This window comes from Centruroides sculpturatus, unplaced genomic scaffold, assembly GCF_000671375.1.
Source record: "Centruroides sculpturatus isolate CEXI.00-Female unplaced genomic scaffold, Cexi_2.0 scaffold1250, whole genome shotgun sequence".
Taxonomy (NCBI): domain Eukaryota; kingdom Metazoa; phylum Arthropoda; class Arachnida; order Scorpiones; family Buthidae; genus Centruroides; species Centruroides sculpturatus.
In genome coordinates, this window is record NW_019385476.1 from 225,301 (window position 1) to 246,969 (window position 21,669).

Here is a 21,669-nt window from a genome sequence, read left to right on the forward strand (position 1 = left end):
GAATTGGACACACACGACTGACTCATCAATACCTTTTGAAGGGAGATGACGAACCAGTATGTCAGCACTGCAACTGTGCTGTAAGTGTTAAACACATATTTTGCAACTGTGTTGCTTTTGATCAGATTCGTAGACAGCATTTCGGAAATGCAAGCTTTAGAGACATTTTGGGCCAGAGGCCAAATCTGGATAATATACTGGACTTTCTGAAAGTCATTAATATGTATAGAGAAATATGATGATTTTATTATTGTATAGTTTTATTTACTTCATGGTGCATATTTAAATTATTGTATATATTTTTTGTTGTTTATTTATTTATTTTTTGTTGTTGTTTATTTATTTATTTATTATATTTTAGATTATATATATATATTATCATTGGCCTTTTAATGGTTAAACTGTTCGGTATATATGTGTTTTCCTATTTACTGTATTTTGTACCTTCAATCATACCATGTGTCATGGCGCAGTATAGCCTGCATGGCTTCTGTGCCAATAAAAATTAACTAACCAACCAACCAACCAACCATTAGTAGTAATTCAAACACAAATTATTGCATTTACTTTCAGGCACTTGGCAATTTTTATCATCAAATCTTATTTAGTCAACTAAATAAAATTTGATGATAAAAATTGCCAAGTGCCTGAAAGTAAATGCAATAATAATTTGTGTTTGAATTACTACTAATAACTACTAGCACGGTTTTAAAATACCAGAATTAAAAATCCTTGGAACGACAACAGGGAAGAATACCACTGAGCAATGGAACGAAATAATCCAAAAAATTAATAAAGCTGTATTCTGCTAAAGTGGAAGAAATCTCTCACTGTTTGGAAAAGCAAAAATAGGAAAAATTCTAATGCCTTTCTGGTTTTTGTTAAAAACGCAATCTCTCACAAAAGTTACAGCAAAACGAATCAACAGATTAACAGCAAAATTCATATGGTCCTCTAGCTACGAACCAATAAGAAGATCGAAGATCCATAATGAAACTAACAATGGGGGACTGGCCTTAATAAACGTATCTCTAAAAGCCATTATTAGTAGAATTACCTTAATCAATAATCTACACCAGTGGTTCCCAATTAGTGGTACGCGTACCCCTGGGGGTACGCGTACCACTAATTGGGAACCATNGATGTAGTTTATTTATTTGATTGCAGCTGCAGACAAAAAAGAACATACATAGAAGAGACAAGAAGAAAATTAAAAACATCATATATTAAAAATCAGAGCGATAAAAGGTAATTATGCAAATTCGGCGGTAGCTGAACATTGTAATAAAGAAAATTGTGAAATGATAAAAATAAAGAAAAAAACAATTATAAAAGACAGTTATACGAACATATTTACATAAAAGGACAAAGCAACAGAATAAATAATAACTTGGGCAGAGAAATCCACTAATCATAAGAGTATCCTCGATAACAGGAACAGTGAAATAGAAAATTCATAAATGCATACACTAACTGTAAGTGTAGAAACTATTCCTGGCCGAGCTGTATTCTGTTGGAGTGGAAGAAATCTCTCACTGTTTTGAAAAGCAAAAATAGCAAACACTAAAATTCTAATGCCTTTCTGGTTTTTGTTGAAAACGCAACCTCTAACAAAAGTTGCGGCAAAAAGAATCAACAGATTAACAGCAAAATTCATATGGTCTTCTAGCTACGAACCGATAAGAAGATCGACGATCCATAATGACACTAAAAATGGGGGGTCTGGCCTTAATAGACGTATCTCTAAAAGCCATTGTTAGTAGAATTACCTTAATTATTAATCAATAACCTATACAAATACTCGCTCTGGACACCTATAACGAAAAGTCTATTGCAACCGTTAATTCCAAACTTAATTGTAAGCACTGAAATATTAGAAAAAAGATACAGAATATCAATGCTATTAAAAGAAGTAATACATTGCTATAAACTAACTAATTATTTTAATGACGAGACGATCTTTACCACGAAGCCCCAGAAACTTTATTGGATGCTAGCAGATATTTTAATAGCCAAGCCCCAGGTAATAGGGCTCGACCAACAATTGTTAAACAATAAAATAATAGACACTGTATTCAAATTGCCGATCCTCAACAGAGCAAAAAGTACTTACTGGAGGATTTATCACAGCTGTCTTCAGACGAACGAATGGAAAACGAATAAGAACCTGCAAAACAACAGCAAGTGCCTGATTTGTAACAAATCCGAAACCAGTCGGCACGCAATATTTGAGTGCGACCTTACCTCTAAAATTTGGAAAGTCCTAAGGGAAAAAAGTAGCCTTTATATTCCATTTACTATTGGAGAAGTACGTAGACTAGAAATGTACAGATACTCGGAGCAGATGATTTCGATAATCATTAGTAATCGACTCAATATGGAGGAGTAGATATTCGGCGTATTTTACAAAGGTCACGCAAACAACAACGTTATAAAAATGTATAAGTAGCTTGAATCAATTAATCGAAACTGTGTACTATCATACAAATTTTGATAATTGGAAGAACCACCAAAAATGGACAGAGACTGGGATAATAATTGTAAGAGATGGTAGCTCCTACTCGCACAGAAATAATTGCAAAAGTCTCTGTATTAAAATATGATACTTTATGTATTAGGTCACAAAAAGTAAGTAGTTGTAACCGAATATATGTAAAAAAAGTATTATATTATTGTAATTCAAAAAAAACCCAGTAACAAATGGTCCTGCTTCAAGCCAAGGTAATGAAAAAGAATACTTGTATTACTCATGACAGTAACGTAATTGTGAACTCATATCATAAAATGTATAATGTATTTTATATATAAAGATTATATAAAGTGTAAATGAACCAAGTTGTGATGTTAATGTAATAAGTATTGGGAATGGGAAGAAGGGCAGAAAGCAGTATTCGATAAGCGAATTGCATACGAATATGCATAAGTGATGCTGTGAAGGCGGTTTTCCTTTGACAGCGGCCATACCACACTAAAAATACCGGTTCTCGTCTGATCACCGAAGTCAAGCAGCGTCGGGCCTAGGGGCAAGACATGTTTTTGACTAGCTCCTAGCTTCGTTCACTGTATGCTCTATATTTGTGATTTTGCTTATTTTGTAACCGAATATGTATTAATAAACTATTATATTATTGTAATTACAATCCTTCGTTACTTTTTGAGTAAATTTCAAATTAATTAGTAAGTAGCTATGGAAAATTTACTTGATTTTAGTAAATCTGTATTGTTAGAATTGCCACGTGCTTCTGGTCATTTACACAAAAGGACTTTGTTTCGGGGCTACAAGATACGATCGACAGTAAAGATATTGGACTTGCACCGCTACAACAAAAATGGAAATGGATATTAACTGTAAACAACGAGAAGGTAAAAAGTTTAATCTTGAATCTCGAAGAAATCGAAGTTTTGGGTAGTAAATGCGTCATAAAATCAGTAATTGAAAATTTTGTTGAGGGAAAAGTACACTGGTTACCACTATAAGTACCAGATAGTTATTTAAGGAGTATACTAGAAAAATTCTGTGATAAAATTGAAATAAGAAAGAAAAAAAATCAAACGAGCTGGGTCTAGAACATATTTTGAGCGGCAAAAGACCGGTAACTTTAAAATTAAAAACAGGGTTTAATGTCGATATGCTTCCGCATACGTTTATATTATGTAATTTTCCAGCCTTATTAGTGATAAAAAATCGCCTACTGAGATGCTTAAGATGTAGTCAAACCAGTCATATCAAGAAAAATTGTTCTACTCCCTTTTGTTCTAAATGCAAAAATTTCGGCCATGACACCATGCTTTGTGTAGGACCGACGTATGCCTCTCGCCTGAGGAAATCTGCAACGGAAATACAATATAGAAGCAGAGCCGTAACTAGCCATTCCTGGGCCCTGTGCAAGAATTTGCATTTAGGCCCCTTAATTTATTTGGTTTTGGGAAAATAATAAAACAAATACATTACAATAGATTTTCAATAAGATTTATTTTAATTGAATTTTTCTGGCTTTGTTACACCTTCATAATTAATATTTTTAACGATATTGTATTCTATTGAAATAATAGAAATATTGGATAATCGTTTTTGTCCGCTAGTTAATCTTAAATAATTTTTAAGTTTAACTTGCTAAAACTTCTCTCGCACGAAGCAATAGAAACGGGAAGAGTTAGAAATATTCGAAAAGCGACATTGACAGTGATATTTGGGTAAGACTCAATTAAACCAAAATCATGAAGAACCTGTAGAATATTAAGCGGAGATGCAGTTTCTATATTTTGTATAAGAGTCGTTACTTCAAAATTAAAACTTTCAATTTCACTTGTGAATTCGTACTTTTTTAAATCTTTGCTATATTTAATAGCGAGATCTGCAGCCGATTTTTTTAAATCAGCAAACTCATGCATTGTAAAGACCAGCCACAGCGAAAGCAAAAATCGTCACAGATAGTTTTCATTTTTTCATAACGCCAATCTATTTGACACAATAGAGTGTCAAGAACACTGTAAATTTGTATTTTAAATAATTTTTCGGGTGTCAAGTTACTTCCTTCATCTGGTGTTTTATCTATTTCCATTATCTTAACTCTTTTTTTTCGTTTATTAAGAAATCCCTTTTCTATACTTTTTGGTTTGTTTTAAGAATATGATCAATAATAGCATCTGTTAATATTGTTGGCCATAAAGCTATATCATTTATTACTTCCATGTATCTATATATATCGAAGCGTTTTTTTGGACTATTTCTATCTTCTGCGTTTTCGCAATCCCTTTTTTCAGTAGCATTTTAAAGACTGCGGGAGCCCCTTCGGGGCCCTACGCGCCCGCATAGTTCGCTTACCGCTTAATCCGCCGTTCAGGTATACACCACATATGCGTACCACTATAAAGCAAAAAATGATGTCAGAATTTCTGCACGCCTTTTACAACCTCGAGACTAAGATTTTATTCGGGAGTTACCGTTTTCAATTTAGTAATTTTAAAAAAATCCTCGGGCAGATTTATTTTTGTTACAAAATGTTACCTTTACAGATTTCTAGCTCTGCACACTGTAGAAAAATCTAGAAATACAGTTTTGTATATCGTAATAATATTAGTAGTTGCCAGAGAGCTCTATAAAGTAGAGAAAAATCTGTAAATTTGAAAACTATAAACATAAATTTAAATTTCTCAAAAAATAAATTAAAAAATCTCAAAAGTCGCTACTTTTGGCTGATTTGTCTGAGGTCTCCGCTACCTCACTACGTCCCTCTAAAAGTCGCCACAGTTGGGAACACTGGTGAGCAGACATCTAGGGTCTAAGTAAGGCGAAATGTAATCGCCAAACCGCTCTGTAGAAAGGCGGAAAAATTTAAAATTTAAAAATATAATTTCTTGTGAACAGCAGTTTGGGCCCTCCTTTCGAGTGGGCCCTGTGCGGGTGCACCTGTTGCACCTGCCTAGTTACGGCTCTGTATAGAAGCGACAATAGTAAAAGGGTAGAAACAAAAGTGAATTTACAGCAAGAAAACAATGAAACAAATGGACCGGAAATAAGTACTGACAAACCCGAGAAAATAAACAACACGGAGGGGTTCAAACTAGTACAAACGGGAAGGAGGCTAAAGATGAAAAAATATCACAAGTAACACATTGGCAAACTCGGAAATTAGTAGCAATACAAAATTAAATAATATAGGTAGGCCTCCTACAACACAGTACCTTTACAACGCGTTTTCGCTCCAATGCAATTGGAAAAATGCGGTAATTTTCTTACAACGTGGTTCTTTTGCAACGCAGTTTACGGTATTTAGAAACGAATTATCTTTCACGTAACAGAAAAATCGCAACGGACCATGTGATACGAACCGCAATTCGGCATACAGAACTAAATGTCCTTGAAAACAGCTGTTTGTTGCCGTTGGCGTGTTGTTTATTCCCTTGAAAGTTTCAGGGGAAGACCAGTTAATAGACAGATGTGCATCAGTTACCGTAAACACTCAAATATATCACTAAATTTTCCATCATACTGTTTCAATAAGTGGGGACAGCAAAACTAATCCAAAATACAGTATAAACTTCTATTGGGTGTATATTTTTAACAACATAGTGAAGAAAAGTTATTTTTTGAGAGTTTTACTGTCCACAAGACTGCTTGAAAAAATTTTAGCCATAACAATGCCGAATGAAAAGAAAGGACCGTCGTTAAAAAGGAAATTTATAACTCTTCGAAGATAGAAATTTTGGACCAAATTAAAAATCAAGAGCGGATACCTGATATTAATAGGCATTTTAATTTAAATGAGTCGACTATTCGGTCAATTATACAATCGGGAGAAAAGATTAGAAATTTGGTCACATCCGAATCATCTATTCTTGCGAAAAATGTTGCTAGTCCGAGAGTACCTATAGTGTAAAAAATGAACAAGCGCTAATATTATGGGTAGAAGATATGAACAACAAACGGTTGCCTTTAAATAAGACTGCACTTAAACACAAAGCCTTATAAATATTTGATTATTTAAATTTTAAAACAAATGGGACAGTCGTCAGCTGCAGTGGTGTAGTTTGGGTGTCAGCCGCATGGGGCGGAGGAAAATTTCGCTGCCCCCTTATTTAGGTATCTCAATTTAAAAGACTAAAATTCAGTTTTGTCACAGAATAAGTAATGAACAATTCCGTGCTCATTTCAATCGGTCCAAATCGTAGGTGCGACAAAAATATGAAATGAAATGGTTCAAATTTTTACAAGAAATTATTATTTATTGTGAAATTTTGCCGCCCCACTACGCTACGCCACAGGTCAGCTGATGAAACCAGTGTTAAATTCGTGGCTACCAATGGCTGGTTTGAAAAATTCAAAAACCGCCATTCAAACGCCAAGTTTTTCTCGTTTTAGAACCAAATCCCAGTTTTTGTGTTGAGTTAGTGTCTCCTATAACGCAATTTCCCACAACGCAGTATTTTCAAGAAACGTATCTACAGCGTTGTAGGAGGCCTCCTTGTAACTTGTCATGACAAGAACTCAAGTAAAAGAATAAAAAAAACCTCACTTTCAGACAAGTCAGTAAAAAATAATGAGCATTCAAATATAGGAAACAACATGGATATGGAGTGTGAACATTTAGATATCAGCAATGAAGGCTTTCAAAACCTATCCAACTGGATAGATATAATGACAGAAGACACAGCAGATGTAGATATCCCTGCTGAATATAAAAGTCATGTGGCTTAAACCTGAGTATTGCATAATAGGAAAATAACTGGGTTATTCTTTTTTAAATGCGACAAAGATGGAGCTGAATCTAAGATGCATTAACATAAATAGTCTGAAGAAACGTGGAACCAATGTATTTTTGCGGAATCTCCGTCATAGTAACTTCGATGTAATACTCGTACGGGAAACACGTGTATTTAATAAAACCAGTGCCACCGAAATTGAGAGAAAAGTAAACAGTAAATATAATTGTTTTTGGTCGTACGGTACTCAATAAAGCAGTGGAACAGCAATATTTATACAAAAACATTTCGAGACGGCTGGCTTTGAGTACGTCTCGAAATGTTTTTGTTATGATGCCGAGGGTCGAATTTGTAAAATTGATGTTAAAATATACAAAAGATTCCGTATAATAAGTGTCTACACGCCGACGGATGGGCACATGAGAGAAATCTTTTTCTAGAATATCGACAAGTATGTGAAAATGGGGTATAACTATTTAATAATGGCAGGACATTGGAACTGCATATTGAATGCAAAGAGGGATAAAAAAGGCAGTGACCCAAACACTTCCAATAGAACAGCAGAACAGTTGAAAACCATTATGACTGATTATATGCTAACTGACATCTGGAGAGATCAGCATCCCGACACTCTGGAATTCACACACATTACTGCCGAATGCAGCACCAGCGATGATAAAATATTACTTTCGAAAAAGCTAAAAATACACTTTAAACCAACTGATATAATACTCTGTTCTTATTCTGATCATCATCAGATGGTCACCGCGAACATACTCCCCAACGATATCCCTAAAAAAGGAAGAGAATACTGGAAATACAATGCCTCTATATTAAAAGAAAATAATTTCAGTAACAGCTTTAAAGTTTTTACCAGAAATCACCAGAAAAACATAGAATCTCACATAAGGAAATGGTGGGATAGATTTAAACTAGACTCTAAATACTTTATTATTCAAAAATGAAAAGAAAGAAAAAGTAACAAGAAAAAGGAAATTAACTCGCTAAAAGCAAAATTAAGAAGCACTATGAACAATATAAATAGTCAGACGAAGAAACAATAGTCACTCTCAAAGAAAAAATTAACCTAGCAGAGAGAAAACACACAGAAGGGGCCTTAATCCAATCAAGGATAAAAACAATTGAAAGCAATGAAAAACCCACGAAATATTTCTTTCAAATTGAAAAAAACAACTACAGAAAAAAATGACATTACAAAGTTGAATAGGGCTAATATTCAATTACTAACAGACCAAACAGAAATTTTGAACGAATGTAGGGCTTTCTTCGAAAAACTATACTCAAAACAACAAATATCGCTAGAAGCGGTGAGAAAGTTCACGCACGATTTGCCGAAAATACAGGAGCAGCAACAGCAAATGCTCGAAGATGACGTGACAGGATGAATGTATCAAGGCAATTAACAGTCTGAGCAACAACAGAGCTCCCGGAAGTGACGGCCTCACAAAAGAATTCTATACAACATGCAGCCAACATTTTATGACCAACTTTGTAAAAATGATAAACTACAGCCTCAAACACGGACTCCCCAGTAGCATGTAAGAAAGTATAATAAAGCTCATTCCAAAAATAAAAAACCCTACCAAGTTGAAACACTACAAGCCAATATCGCTTCTTAACTGTGATTATAAAATAATAACAAAAATTATGACGAATCGTTTAAGACAGGTATTACCGGATATTACTTCTATAGAACAGTCATGCGCCGTCAAAGGAAGAAAAATTCAGGACAACATCCATCATCTAAGAAATATCACAGATTATATGAACGAAAAACAATCGCCGGGATGCATAATATCTATTGATATGGACCATGCTTTCGACCGAATATCACACAGTTACATGCTGCACGTGCTTGATAATTTTAACTTCGGCAAATGCTTCACTAAAACGATAAGAATTATCTATAAAAATATTAGTAGCAGGATAATAATAAATGGTAATTTCTCGGACACATTCAGGGTAGAAAGATCAGTGAGGCAAGGTTGCCCACTGTCAATGACACTGTTTACTTTAGCATTTGATCCACTGATAAGAGCAATTAACGAAAACAAGCACATAAACGGGATTAGAGTACCACCCGAAAAGAAAAGTTTTAAATGTGTGGCTTATGCCAATGACCTACCGGTGATGTGCAGTGACTAGAAAAGCGTAAGACATCTCTTCCATGTAATTGAACGTTTTGAAAGAGCGTCGGGACTTATTATTAACCCATCTAAAACAATAGGAATAAAAATTGGAAGCTAAATAAATAAACCATTCTATCCTCATGGAGGCCTAACCGTGGAGGCCAACATTAAAATTCTGGGCGCATACTTTGGGAAATACAACATCGAAGAGGCTATTAATAAATAACTACAAAAGTCTAAACATATTGCCCAAGCAAATGAACAAAGGGACATCAGCATAACATAAAGTGCTAAAATCTATAATAGAAAAATGTGCAGTAAATTTATATATATCAGCACCATGACAAATAATTCCTATAGATAGTCTGAAAAAGCTTGAAACTATAGGATACAAAGTAATATCATACTGCACATTACTGGTTAGATTTCCATCTTCTGCACTTAAATGAAAATCTGGATAATAATCGATCCCCAAGTAGATGGAATGTGCCACAGTATTACGAAAATCTGATAAAAATCTTTAAAAGCTTCCAGACTAACCACCCAGACTTCAACCAGAAAAAAAACAAACTGCAAATCGATCTACAAAGCACTCCTAACTGAATACAAATAACCACCCCATTGTAGTGATTAAGAATCCTACAAGAAACTATAAAATAATATGGAGGCACATTAAATGACCGGGGTCGCGAACTGTTGTCCCCCCTTTTTTATAACGATGTACTGGGGTATCAATTCGTCATTACCCTAATAAAAATCGATTTTAATGAAAATTTTTGGCAACAAATGCCACCACTTAACGGTAGTGTGTTGTCTACCATCTGTTTCACATATTTGTGTCCAGGTGGTGTTTTGTCGACTCAAAAATTTTTATTTAGCGATTTTTTTTTGTAATATAAATATTTTTTCATTTATTTTATAGCATATTTACGTATTAATATTACTAAAAATACATTTATTCATGCTATANTCGGGACTTATTATTAACCCATCTAAAACAATAGGAATAAAAATTGGAGTCTGGGTAAATAAATTTATATACTCTCATGGGGGCCTAACGTGGACTGACAACATTAAAATTCTGGGCGCCTACTTTGGGAAATACAACATCGAAGAAGAGATCAATAAGAAATTAGAAAAGTGTAAGCATATTGCTCAAGCTAACGAACAACGGGGCATCAGTACAATAGGCAGAGCTAAAATCATTAACGTAAAGATGTGCAGTAAATTTACTTATATCGGCACTCCGAGAAATATTCCAACGAATAGTTTGAAAAAACTCGAAACGATAGGATACAGACTAATATGGAAAAACAAGTCCGACAAAATAAAAAGAACTATAATGAGAAATAAAACTGGAGAAGGTGGTGTCAATGCTATTAGTATACAACTTAAAATAAATGCCTTGCACTTAGACCGTATAAAAGACCTTATAAATGGCGACAAAATATCTGGAATCCCACTGCACGTTACTGCTTAGATTTCATCTTCGGCACTTAAATAAAGAGCTACACAACAATCGATCCTCGAGGGGATGGATTACGCCACAATTTTACAGAAATTTAATAAGAATATTTAAAAGTTTTTAGATCAAACACCCTGATTTTAACTGGAAAAATGCGAGCTGCAAATCGATATACGAAGCACTGCTGACTGAATATAAAGAACCACTCCATGTGGTGATTAAGAATCACACAAAAAGCTATGAAATAATATAACAGCACATTAATTTTATATATATGGTACCGACCAGCAGGACGATGAATTGGATGCTAACTCATGAAATATTACCTACAGGAGATTTCGTTAAAATGCGGAATAAGCAAAGGAAAATAATCCAAATGCAAAACGTGTGGAAAAATTGAAACTAAGAAACAACTGTTCTATAAATGTAAACCAGCAAAATCCATATAGGAAAAGATAATGAAAGTGATAGACAACTGTGAAAAATACTAATAACTGAGCAAAAAGCCTTATTCCATAGCACAGTGCTATGCAAAAAGTGTAGCATTATTATATGCGAAACCAGATACACTATCTGGCTAAACAGAAATGAAAGCAGATTTGGAAACAAAGCTAACTATCAATAACTACAAATATCGCTTATATTACAGGTTAAAGCATATTTCATATGTTTACAGGAGCCACTTATCAGATGAAAAATATAAAAATATTTGAAATAACTACAGACTAGAACTGCTTAATAAATTTTGTATCATAACTCCATCCAAATGAAAACTGTAAATATAACCCACGAAATGTATATACATATAACTATTGTTTAATAATTGTTAAACCGAAAATTATGTAAATATAGTATTTGTAATAACTTTCTTTTTTTGTAAATGAATTTTCATGTAAAAAAAAGTACGGTCGGGCCCGATCAGTACTTGGGACGGAGACGACCTCGGAATACTGGGTGCTGCTGTCACTATTATTTTCTTTCGTTCTTCTACGTATTTCTTTTTCGTGTAATGAAATTTATCACTTCGCGCAGTAATTTGTTCTTTTTAATAAGTTACATCAAGCAAAAATTTATTTTCTATTACCTGTCACTTTCCATACATTGCATCAAAAATTCTCAGTTAACATATCTTCTGTTAATTTGAAATTTACACCGGGCGTTTGAATGTTTTTATTACGTGTACAACAAAATAAAGCATTAGTTTATTATATATAAATATTTATACTTACTAAAAATAAAAATGTAAGAAATCATAAATTTAAAATAATAATGTAGTTTTAAAATCGAATTGAATTTTTATATAGTCGCTGGATGCAATCCGGATCCTATAAATATAAGGGGGAAACGACTGTAATACTGTCATCACGAAAATTTTGGTCTGCAGTAAATTTCAGGCAACTATCTTTTAATAAACTCGTTTATCTAAAGACTAATTTAAGTTAGACAAAACTATAACTTTTGTACGGGAGAGTAGCCTAACTCGATAAAAAAAATCGGGTATGAATTTACAGTTCTTACGAAAACCGTTTAATTTACAAACGTCTACGGTTTATTTTATAAGCCTTCCTCGGGTTTCAAAGTACAAACTTCTGAAATTTCGAAAGTTTGTAGTTTCAAATTCGTGGCAGCTATGACTTACGGTTATGCAAGAACGACAGCTACCCACCGAATGCTTTCAATAGGCNGTTTATCATATAATATGTTAAAATTTTTTAGTTAACTCGATAAATATGGAACCAAGCAGCATGACAATGCATTGTATGCTAACACATGAAATTCTGCCTACAGGATATTTTCACAAAAGCGCCATATAACAGGAGAGAGCGAATCCAAATGCAAAAGGTGTGGGGAGAATGAAACTAAAAATCACCATTTCTATAAATGCCAATTAGCGAAATACATATGGGAAAAAATAAGAAAAGTAATAGAAAATTTTAATAAATATATACAAATAACTGAACAAAAAGCTATATTCGTAAATACAATGTTCTGCAAGAAGTGCAGCATTATTATATGCGAAAGCAGATACACTATCTAGCTAAACAGGAACTAAAAGAGATTCAAGAATAGAACACTATCCATCAGTGACTACAAGTACCATTTATATTAGACTAAAACATACTTTAGACGCATACGGAAAACATCTACTGAAAGTCAGATATAACAATATATCAGGAAACCATAGGATAGAAAAACTACTCAAATAATGTTGTATCCTCGCTTGTATCAAACTCATAGTCACTGTCAGGATAAATCGTCTGGATGTACGATTTCCCGTGCTTTTCCTGTTTTCAAACAACCAACAGACGTAATGGAGACGTGGATCTGGCAATGTCAGTAGTTTTGAAACTAGACCGTGGATTGGCTAGAAAACATCGTACAACCGGCAGACGGCCAATAGTGCTACTAATCGCTGATTGGTGGAATTACATTCTTCTCAATCCATATAAAAGGATTGAGATTAGGCGGGAAGTTTAGTTTGCTTAAGACATATGTAAGGAACTCAAGTTTGTTAAGCTTCTCCTAAGCTTGCCTAGAAGGTTGGTTTCGTCTCACTGTGCGGTAACCAATCTCTGAAGGAATACGTCGCAAGGAGTCCTTTTCGTTGGACCTGTTGTTGTGGTTTAATTGACATTTGAACTTTGCTATATCTGAATTATTGTTTTATTTTTGTAATGTCATAACTATATGTAAGTTTTAATCGTTAATATAAACGTTTGTGATTTATGAAATAAGTGGGTTTTGAACTTGACTGTCACAGTCACTACTACAGGTATACCTCAGCTTACGTCGTTTCGAGTTACGTCATTCCCGATTATACGTCGTTTGTCAAAAAAAGTATATGGAAAAATAAAAATCAAGTTTAAGTCATTTTATTCGACTTTACGTCTGTCCGCCACAAATATTGAAGTCGTAATATCACTATAAAAATGTTTAAAGCACATAAAATCATATTATAATATATACATTTACAAGTATGTACTGTATTTACAGTACACGCATTAGTAAACTTAAATTACTTTTTTCTGTACTATATTAAAAACTGAAATTTGTTTGTAAGCTTAACCCCTTAAGTTCTTCGCCCGAGTTAACTCGGGCAAGAAGAGCGCTTGCGTAGTTCTTCGCCCGAGTTAACTCGGGCAACAATAAAAAACTCTCTCGTAAACGTTCTATGCACGATATTACTCGGGAAAAGCTTATTTTGTATTCTATTGGATGTTGTTTATGACATCACAAAATTTTGAAATTATATACCCAATGAAAGTTTAAATTTTGGACAATTTTTGCGGTNTTTTTATTTTATTTTTATCTAAAACCATTTGATGTAATTTTATCTATAAAACACAAATTTACAATAATATTTATATGTTTCATTTTCGGAAAAACCGTAAAATAAAAATAAATCAATAGTTTTATTTGCAAATTTTATAATGTAAAGTAATATATTGTCTTCTCTACTAAACGAACTGCACCCCTTTATAGCCTCAGGGTGTGAAATGTCTTTGTTTACAATATGCTATATTTCTCTTTTTATAACAAACTCCAAAGGGGTAGTGGTATTGTGGGTCAAGCAATGTAGGACAGATAAAACCTTTTTTTCTGATAATAAGCTAACGAAAATTATTGATATACAGAATTTTTATAAAAATTTTGCGTTTTTCTATCAAAAACATGATATTTTGCAGGAAAGCCACTTTTACGCATGCAAGTATCGTTTCAGTTGTTGTATATCGCTTCAAATTCGCGTTATATTCAGTTTGCTTTCTGTTTTCTAGCAAAATCATATTACATTTGACTGTAAAACACAAAAATCTGCTGGGCTATATAAAGCCTTCGAGATGACAGTTCAGACTCAAGCGGGGACCAGATGGGGACCGGCAAATGCCGAAACTTCGGACGAATATAACTCCAAAAGTACTTGACCGGATTCGAAATAATTTTACTCACTAGTGGCTCTTGGAATGATGAATCCAGTGATGTAATCACTGGATTCATCATTCCAAAAAACATGTAGTTTCTTGTTTATCACGAATTTAAAATTATAATAAAATTTTAAATTTCCGAACAAAACGGAAAATAATTTATTTATTTACAGAAATTCGCTAAAATATCGTAGATTTATTAGTCACCCACATTATTGTTTGAAAACAAAACAAACCACAGCCTTCTAGCTACAGCAAGTGAGAAGTTATTGCTGTTATTTACACTACTTCTCTAATTACTCTTCTAGGAGGGGAGTGGAGAGTCATCGAGGGTCCAAGTCAACACCAGTTTCTTAGCTATAATGTATAAGAAACATTATTTTTATATTATTTGGATGACTTTTACAATAATCGACTATACTAAGCAATTTCGCATGCGATTCTTTACATATTTTCTCATATTATGTAACAGTTAGTGGAAAAGATCAGTTTCTCAAATAATTTATAACTTCTCTGTTCTAAAATAATGTTTGCTCACCTAAATACTGTCTAAAAACAATAAATTAGCTAATTAGAGCTAAAAACGATAGAAACAAACAATTTTATAGCAATTGTATACGTATTTCAAAGATTGTAGCCTGAGTTATCACTTAGCGGAAATTTGAGCTTTACTCTTTTCACAGGTTGCTGATTCGTTGATCTAATATCAATATAAACAGAAAGTAACCAACTACAGTGTAAAAAAGTTGACTATCAACTTTATCAGCCAATAATCTGCCTCCTCACTTCTAATTACTTTACACTGGGAGAGGACGGTATTTTTTCGCGAAATATTTATGGCCCGGAGGTGGTGACAAAACATTTATTGGTTGATACAGTCAAAAAACACATACAAGAAAGCAAATCAAAGCTTAGATCGATACAGACTTGATTACAGTTCGTACAAAATAACTCCTTCCATTCTTATATCTATGGAACACTCTTCTTTTGTTTATTGGATGAAACAAACCTTCGTTCACATGCCTGTTGAGCAGTAATTGATAAATTATAGCTAATTGACTATCCTTCGACGAATAAGCATCGACTAAGGTTTGTAGGGTTGGAATTTTCTGAAAAAAGCCATTCCTTCTAGGAGACACTTTGTCAGCTACAAACATATATAAACAACCATAAATCCTTATTTTTACCTGAGTTTAGTAAATTTATATGTATATTCATACTGTTTTACATTTATAAACGTTTTTCAGAATCATCCAGCCATAAGTCTTTCTAAAAAACAAAGTACTTCCGGATTATTATGGTACTTCCGTAATATCAATACTTAAAAAATAATGCATGTATAATTGTTCATATAATAAGGTAATAATCGCTTATTATAGTGCTTTGTTATTATAATAATATAAATAACATAAACAATATCAAATATACACCATCCATGCACAAAAGTGTGTTGACCTAGATTTACAAAATTAAACCACCCCCCCAAACCAGTAGCGTTGTAAACTATAGGCAATATTCTATCTCTACGTCGGTTTAGAAAGCTTCAGTTTTTGTTATTTTGAAAAAATATACCAGTCTACGTAACATATAACAGATTGATCGAATGATTACACATAAATTTTTTTTATTTTTTCAAATCTTGAATTTTAAAACTTTTTGTAAGCATATAGCCTATATGTTATAGTCAACAATCATAAACAGTGATGTGTTATTGATATTTCTGTAAAATTATTTATGAATAAAAGCATTTAAAAAGAACTTCCAAACACCTTCATGTAATTATCAATTCCCAGATGAAGCACTTGTAATAAAAATGAAAATGTGTATTGTACTGCAAGTACAAATGTTTCTAATACCGGGGTTCTCAATTGTTACAATTTATGACTGCAATAAATAATGTCAAATGTTTGTTCCTAGAATTTCTTTGTTCTTCTTTCCAATACTTGGAGAAATTCTCACTCGTTGTCTTGCTCTTCAGTAGACACGTTTTCCAGTGCGCTCTTAGAAATATTATCTAGATAAAATTTATCCAGTAATTTTCAAGTAAGTTTATAAAAAATATATTATTTTTGGAGAATAGCGAATAATTGTTTTATTGCGCGTTAGATAAATATAACGGGCTTTTAGAGAATTTTTTTCGTTTAGTAGATACTTGGAAAAGCGTTGATTGTCCGTTGATTTTACAAACACATTGTACTATTATATCAAGTAAGTTTATAAGAAATATATTATTTTTGGAGAATAGCGAATAATTGTTTTATTGCGCGTTAGATAAATATAACGGGCTTTTAGAGAATTTTTTTCGTTTAGTAGATACTTGGAAAAGCGTTGATTGTCCGTTGATTTTACAAACACATTGTACTATTATATCAAGTAAGTTTATAAGAAATATATTATTTTTGGAGAATAGCGAATAATTGTTTTATTGCGCGTTAGATAAATATAACGGGCTTTTAGAGAATTTTTTTCGTTTAGTAGATACTTGGAAAAGCGTTGATTGTCCGTTGATTTTACAAACACATTGTACTATTATATCAAGTAAGTTTATAAGAAATATATTATTTTTGGAGAATAGCGAATAATTGTTTTATTGCGCGTTAGATAAATATAACGGGCTTTTAGAGAATTTTTTTCGTTTAGTAGATACTTGGAAAAGCGTTGATTGTCCGTTGATTTTACAAACACATTGTACTATTATATCAAGTAAGTTTATAAGAAATATATTATTTTTGGAGAATAGCGAATAATTGTTTTATTGCGCGTTAGATAAATATAACGGGCTTTTAGAGAATTTTTTTCGTTTAGTAGATACTTGGAAAAGCGTTGATTGTCCGTTGATTTTACAAACACATTGTACTATTATATCAAGTAAGTTTATAAGAAATATATTATTTTTGGAGAATAGCGAATAATTGTTTTATTGCGCGTTAGATAAATATAACGGGCTTTTAGAGAATTTTTTTCGTTTAGTAGATACTTGGAAAAGCGTTGATTGTCCGTTGATTTTACAAACACATTGTACTATTATATCAAGTAAGTTTATAAGAAATATATTATTTTTGGAGAATAGCGAATAATTGTTTTATTGCGCGTTAGATAAATATAACGGGCTTTTAGAGAATTTTTTTCGTTTAGTAGATACTTGGAAAAGCGTTGATTGTCCGTTGATTTTACAAACACATTGTACTATTATATCAAGTAAGTTTATAAGAAATATATTATTTTTGGAGAATAGCGAATAATTGTTTTATTGCGCGTTAGATAAATATAACGGGCTTTTAGAGAATTTTTTTCGTTTAGTAGATACTTGGAAAAGCGTTGATTGTCCGTTGATTTTACAAACACATTGTACTATTATATCAAGTAAGTTTATAAGAAATATATTATTTTTGGAGAATAGCGAATAATTGTTTTATTGCGCGTTAGATAAATATAACGGGCTTTTAGAGAATTTTTTTCGTTTAGTAGATACTTGGAAAAGCGTTGATTGTCCGTTGATTTTACAAACACATTGTACTATTATATCAAGTAAGTTTATAAGAAATATATTATTTTTGGAGAATAGCGAATAATTGTTTTATTGCGCGTTAGATAAATATAACGGGCTTTTAGAGAATTTTTTTCGTTTAGTAGATACTTGGAAAAGCGTTGATTGTCCGTTGATTTTACAAACACATTGTACTATTATATCAAGTAAGTTTATAAGAAATATATTATTTTTGGAGAATAGCGAATAATTGTTTTATTGCGCGTTAGATAAATATAACGGGCTTTTAGAGAATTTTTTTCGTTTAGTAGATACTTGGAAAAGCGTTGATTGTCCGTTGATTTTACAAACACATTGTACTATTATATCAAGTAAGTTTATAAGAAATATATTATTTTTGGAGAATAGCGAATAATTGTTTTATTGCGCGTTAGATAAATATAACGGGCTTTTAGAGAATTTTTTTCGTTTAGTAGATACTTGGAAAAGCGTTGATTGTCCGTTGATTTTACAAACACATTGTACTATTATATCAAGTAAGTTTATAAGAAATATATTATTTTTGGAGAATAGCGAATAATTGTTTTATTGCGCGTTAGATAAATATAACGGGCTTTTAGAGAATTTTTTTCGTTTAGTAGATACTTGGAAAAGCGTTGATTGTCCGTTGATTTTACAAACACATTGTACTATTATATCAAGTAAGTTTATAAGAAATATATTATTTTTGGAGAATAGCGAATAATTGTTTTATTGCGCGTTAGATAAATATAACGGGCTTTTAGAGAATTTTTTTCGTTTAGTAGATACTTGGAAAAGCGTTGATTGTCCGTTGATTTTACAAACACATTGTACTATTATATCAAGTAAGTTTATAAGAAATATATTATTTTTGGAGAATAGCGAATAATTGTTTTATTGCGCGTTAGATAAATATAACGGGCTTTTAGAGAATTTTTTTCGTTTAGTAGATACTTGGAAAAGCGTTGATTGTCCGTTGATTTTACAAACACATTGTACTATTATATCAAGTAAGTTTATAAGAAATATATTATTTTTGGAGAATAGCGAATAATTGTTTTATTACGCGTTAGATAAATATAACGGGCTTTTAGAGAATTTTTTTATTGGCAGAATGTCATCGGAATCTGATTCTGATTATTCACAGCTATCTGAAAGCATGTCAGATAGCTTTGGCAGCGAAAGCGAGGTGTCGGATAATGACGACAGTGGAAGCACCTCCTCTACCTCCTCCAGAACTTGGTGTGATGTCAGCTTAGAAAACCCTCCTGCAGCTCCTCCGCGATTTCCCTTTCAGGGAACTCCAGGATGCAACTTCACTTTAGATAATTACTTCGACCCTCTCGCGTATTTTTTGTTATTTTTTGATTTAAATCTTATCACGACAATAGTAACGGAAACGAACCGCTTCGCGATGCAACAGGCACGGGCATCAACAGATACATGGGAGCCAGTATCTATAGAAGAAATGTTTGTATTTTTAGCAATATGTATAATGGAAGGCATTCTGTACAAACCGGATGAAAAAATGTACTGGTCTAGGAATGAACTGTTTCTAACTCCTTCATTTAGTAAACTAATGACCAAAAAAAAATTTCTAACCATAAAAAAGTATTTACATTTCGCTGACACAGACACATTCGACCCAGAAACTCACCCTAACCCAAAACTAAACAAAATTTGGCCACTAATTGAACATTTAAATTTTAAATTCTCCACTCTGTACACACCAGAAGAAGACATAACTGTTGACGAGAGCCTGCTCTTGTTCAAAGGCCGTCTTTCATGGAAACAGTACATTCGTAGCAAACGGGCACGTTTTGGTATAAAATTTTATAACTTGTGTGAATCTTCCTCGGGGTACTTGTGGAATTTTACAATTTATACAGGTAAAGGAACTGTACTGAACGAAAAATACAAAAATATGCCGTTAACTACCCAAATCGTGCTTACTTTAGTAGAACCGTTGTTAGGCAAAGGATACTGCCTAACAACAGATAACTTCTATACATCGCCACAGTTAGCAGATTATCTACTGAGTTTCCAAACCGATTATTGTGGAACGCTCCGCTTAACAAGAAGAGACGTTCCAAACGAAATTCAAAGAAAAAAATTGAAAAAAGGGGAGACTGTGGCAATGCAGAGAGGAAAAGTATTAATCCAAAAGTGGCAGGATAAGAAAACTGTTACAATGCTCTCTACATTCCACAGTCCAAAATTAATTAGTACACAAACTCGGAGCGGAACACAAGTAATGAAACCGGAATGTGTCCTCCATTACAATCAGAAAATGGGAGGTGTTGATCTTTTAGATCAACATATCCATAATTATCATCTGGCAAGGAAAAGGGGCAAAAAGTACTACAAAAAAATATTTTTTCAACTGTTAGACCTCTCAATATATAACGCGCACGTTTTATATAAAAAAAATGGTGGGGAAAGAAATAATTTATCTTTCCGTATGAATTTAGTAGATCGCCTGGTAATGACTTATCGCACTGAAACGATGATCGGCCAACATAGTCGAACGAGGACTCCAGGCCCTCTTAGGCTAGTTGAAAGGCATTTCCCGGCGTTTATTCCCCCAACAGAAAAAAAAGCAAACCCAACGAGATGCTGTGCTGTCTGTTGCAACAGACGCGATGACAGCGGAAAGAAAATACGTAAAGAAACACGGTATTGGTGCCCAAAATGTGAGGTTGCACTATGTCCTGCACCGTGTTTTGAAATTTACCACACGAAATTATATTTTTAACTTTTATGTAAAAGGCAAAATTTCAAATTTTATATACATTTTATTTTTTTCGTAGTATATTGTCTTTTTTTTATCTTATATTGTATTTTTATGATTCAATTTTTGTATTTTTATCATTGTGTCTTTTATATATTATTTTTAAATATCTTTTATCTCATTAAATTTATTTTTATTAAATGTTTTGTCATGTTTATTTTTTAAATTATTATTTATCTACTCTACTCACGGATGGCAGCTTCCCAGCAAACAACGAACCTATACGGAAAAGCTGCCATCGCAGGGATGGGATGCCCCTGTAAAGTGGGCTGTCATGATGGAAAGACTCCATTTAGGAACCATCCAAGGCGCAAACACAAAAACTGTTTAAAACTTTTTTTTAAATTAAAATAAACTTTTTTTCTTTGTTATTTAATTACAAGGTAATTTTCCAAGCGACTTTTTTCCCGAAACAAGAAACTTAAAGGGTTAAAATAGATCCTTATTAACCATATACAGTTTAACCTGCTTATAACGTCATTAGGGAATTTGATCCCGGTCCTTATTTCTAATCCCGGGATTTCAATATTATACTTAGTCAATCCCGGGATCATTTCGGTATTGAGGGTTAATAAAAAATAAAAAAATCTTACAGAAATCAACAAATCAAAATTTAGACAAAAATCAAC

General features: G+C 32.8%; 1 protein-coding gene and 4 long non-coding RNA genes across 9 annotated transcripts; all 5 read left to right on the forward strand.

Moving 5' to 3' along the window:
• Window positions 1–16,826: 16,826 nt before the first annotated feature.
• LOC111639326 lies at window positions 16,827–17,279 on the forward strand. Its single transcript, XR_002759046.1, has 3 exons — window positions 16,827–16,949; window positions 17,052–17,114; window positions 17,217–17,279. It is a non-coding gene; the product is annotated as an uncharacterized LOC111639326 (long non-coding RNA).
• A 42-nt stretch (window positions 17,280–17,321) lies between these two features.
• LOC111639328 lies at window positions 17,322–17,774 on the forward strand. The gene is made up of 3 exons (XR_002759048.1): window positions 17,322–17,444; window positions 17,547–17,609; window positions 17,712–17,774. It is a non-coding gene; the product is annotated as an uncharacterized LOC111639328 (long non-coding RNA).
• Window positions 17,775–17,816: 42 nt separating this feature from the next.
• Window positions 17,817–18,269, forward strand: LOC111639327. The gene is made up of 3 exons (XR_002759047.1): window positions 17,817–17,939; window positions 18,042–18,104; window positions 18,207–18,269. It is a non-coding gene; the product is annotated as an uncharacterized LOC111639327 (long non-coding RNA).
• A 42-nt stretch (window positions 18,270–18,311) lies between these two features.
• Window positions 18,312–18,764, forward strand: LOC111639329. The gene is made up of 3 exons (XR_002759049.1): window positions 18,312–18,434; window positions 18,537–18,599; window positions 18,702–18,764. It is a non-coding gene; the product is annotated as an uncharacterized LOC111639329 (long non-coding RNA).
• A 42-nt stretch (window positions 18,765–18,806) lies between these two features.
• On the forward strand, window positions 18,807–21,267 carry LOC111639325 (piggyBac transposable element-derived protein 4-like). Of its 5 annotated transcripts, none has more exons than XM_023385181.1 (4): window positions 18,807–18,929; window positions 19,032–19,094; window positions 19,197–19,259; window positions 19,363–21,267. In XM_023385181.1, exon 4 carries the CDS (start codon window positions 19,364–19,366, stop codon window positions 21,002–21,004), a length of 1,641 nt encoding a protein of 546 aa, XP_023240949.1. In that variant the 5' UTR covers window positions 18,807–18,929; window positions 19,032–19,094; window positions 19,197–19,259; window position 19,363; the 3' UTR covers window positions 21,005–21,267. The 5 variants fall into 5 exon arrangements, with proteins under 5 accessions (XP_023240949.1, XP_023240954.1, XP_023240950.1 ...); XM_023385186.1 differs by having other exon boundaries at window positions 19,200–19,259; XM_023385182.1 differs by having other exon boundaries at window positions 19,035–19,094.
• Window positions 21,268–21,669: the final 402 nt, after the last annotated feature.

What these genes read in the sequence shown, in the direction of transcription:
- LOC111639325 (XM_023385181.1), top strand. Translation starts at nt 19,364, where the DNA reads ATGTCATCGGAATCTGATTCTGATTATTCACAGCTATCTGAAAGCATG.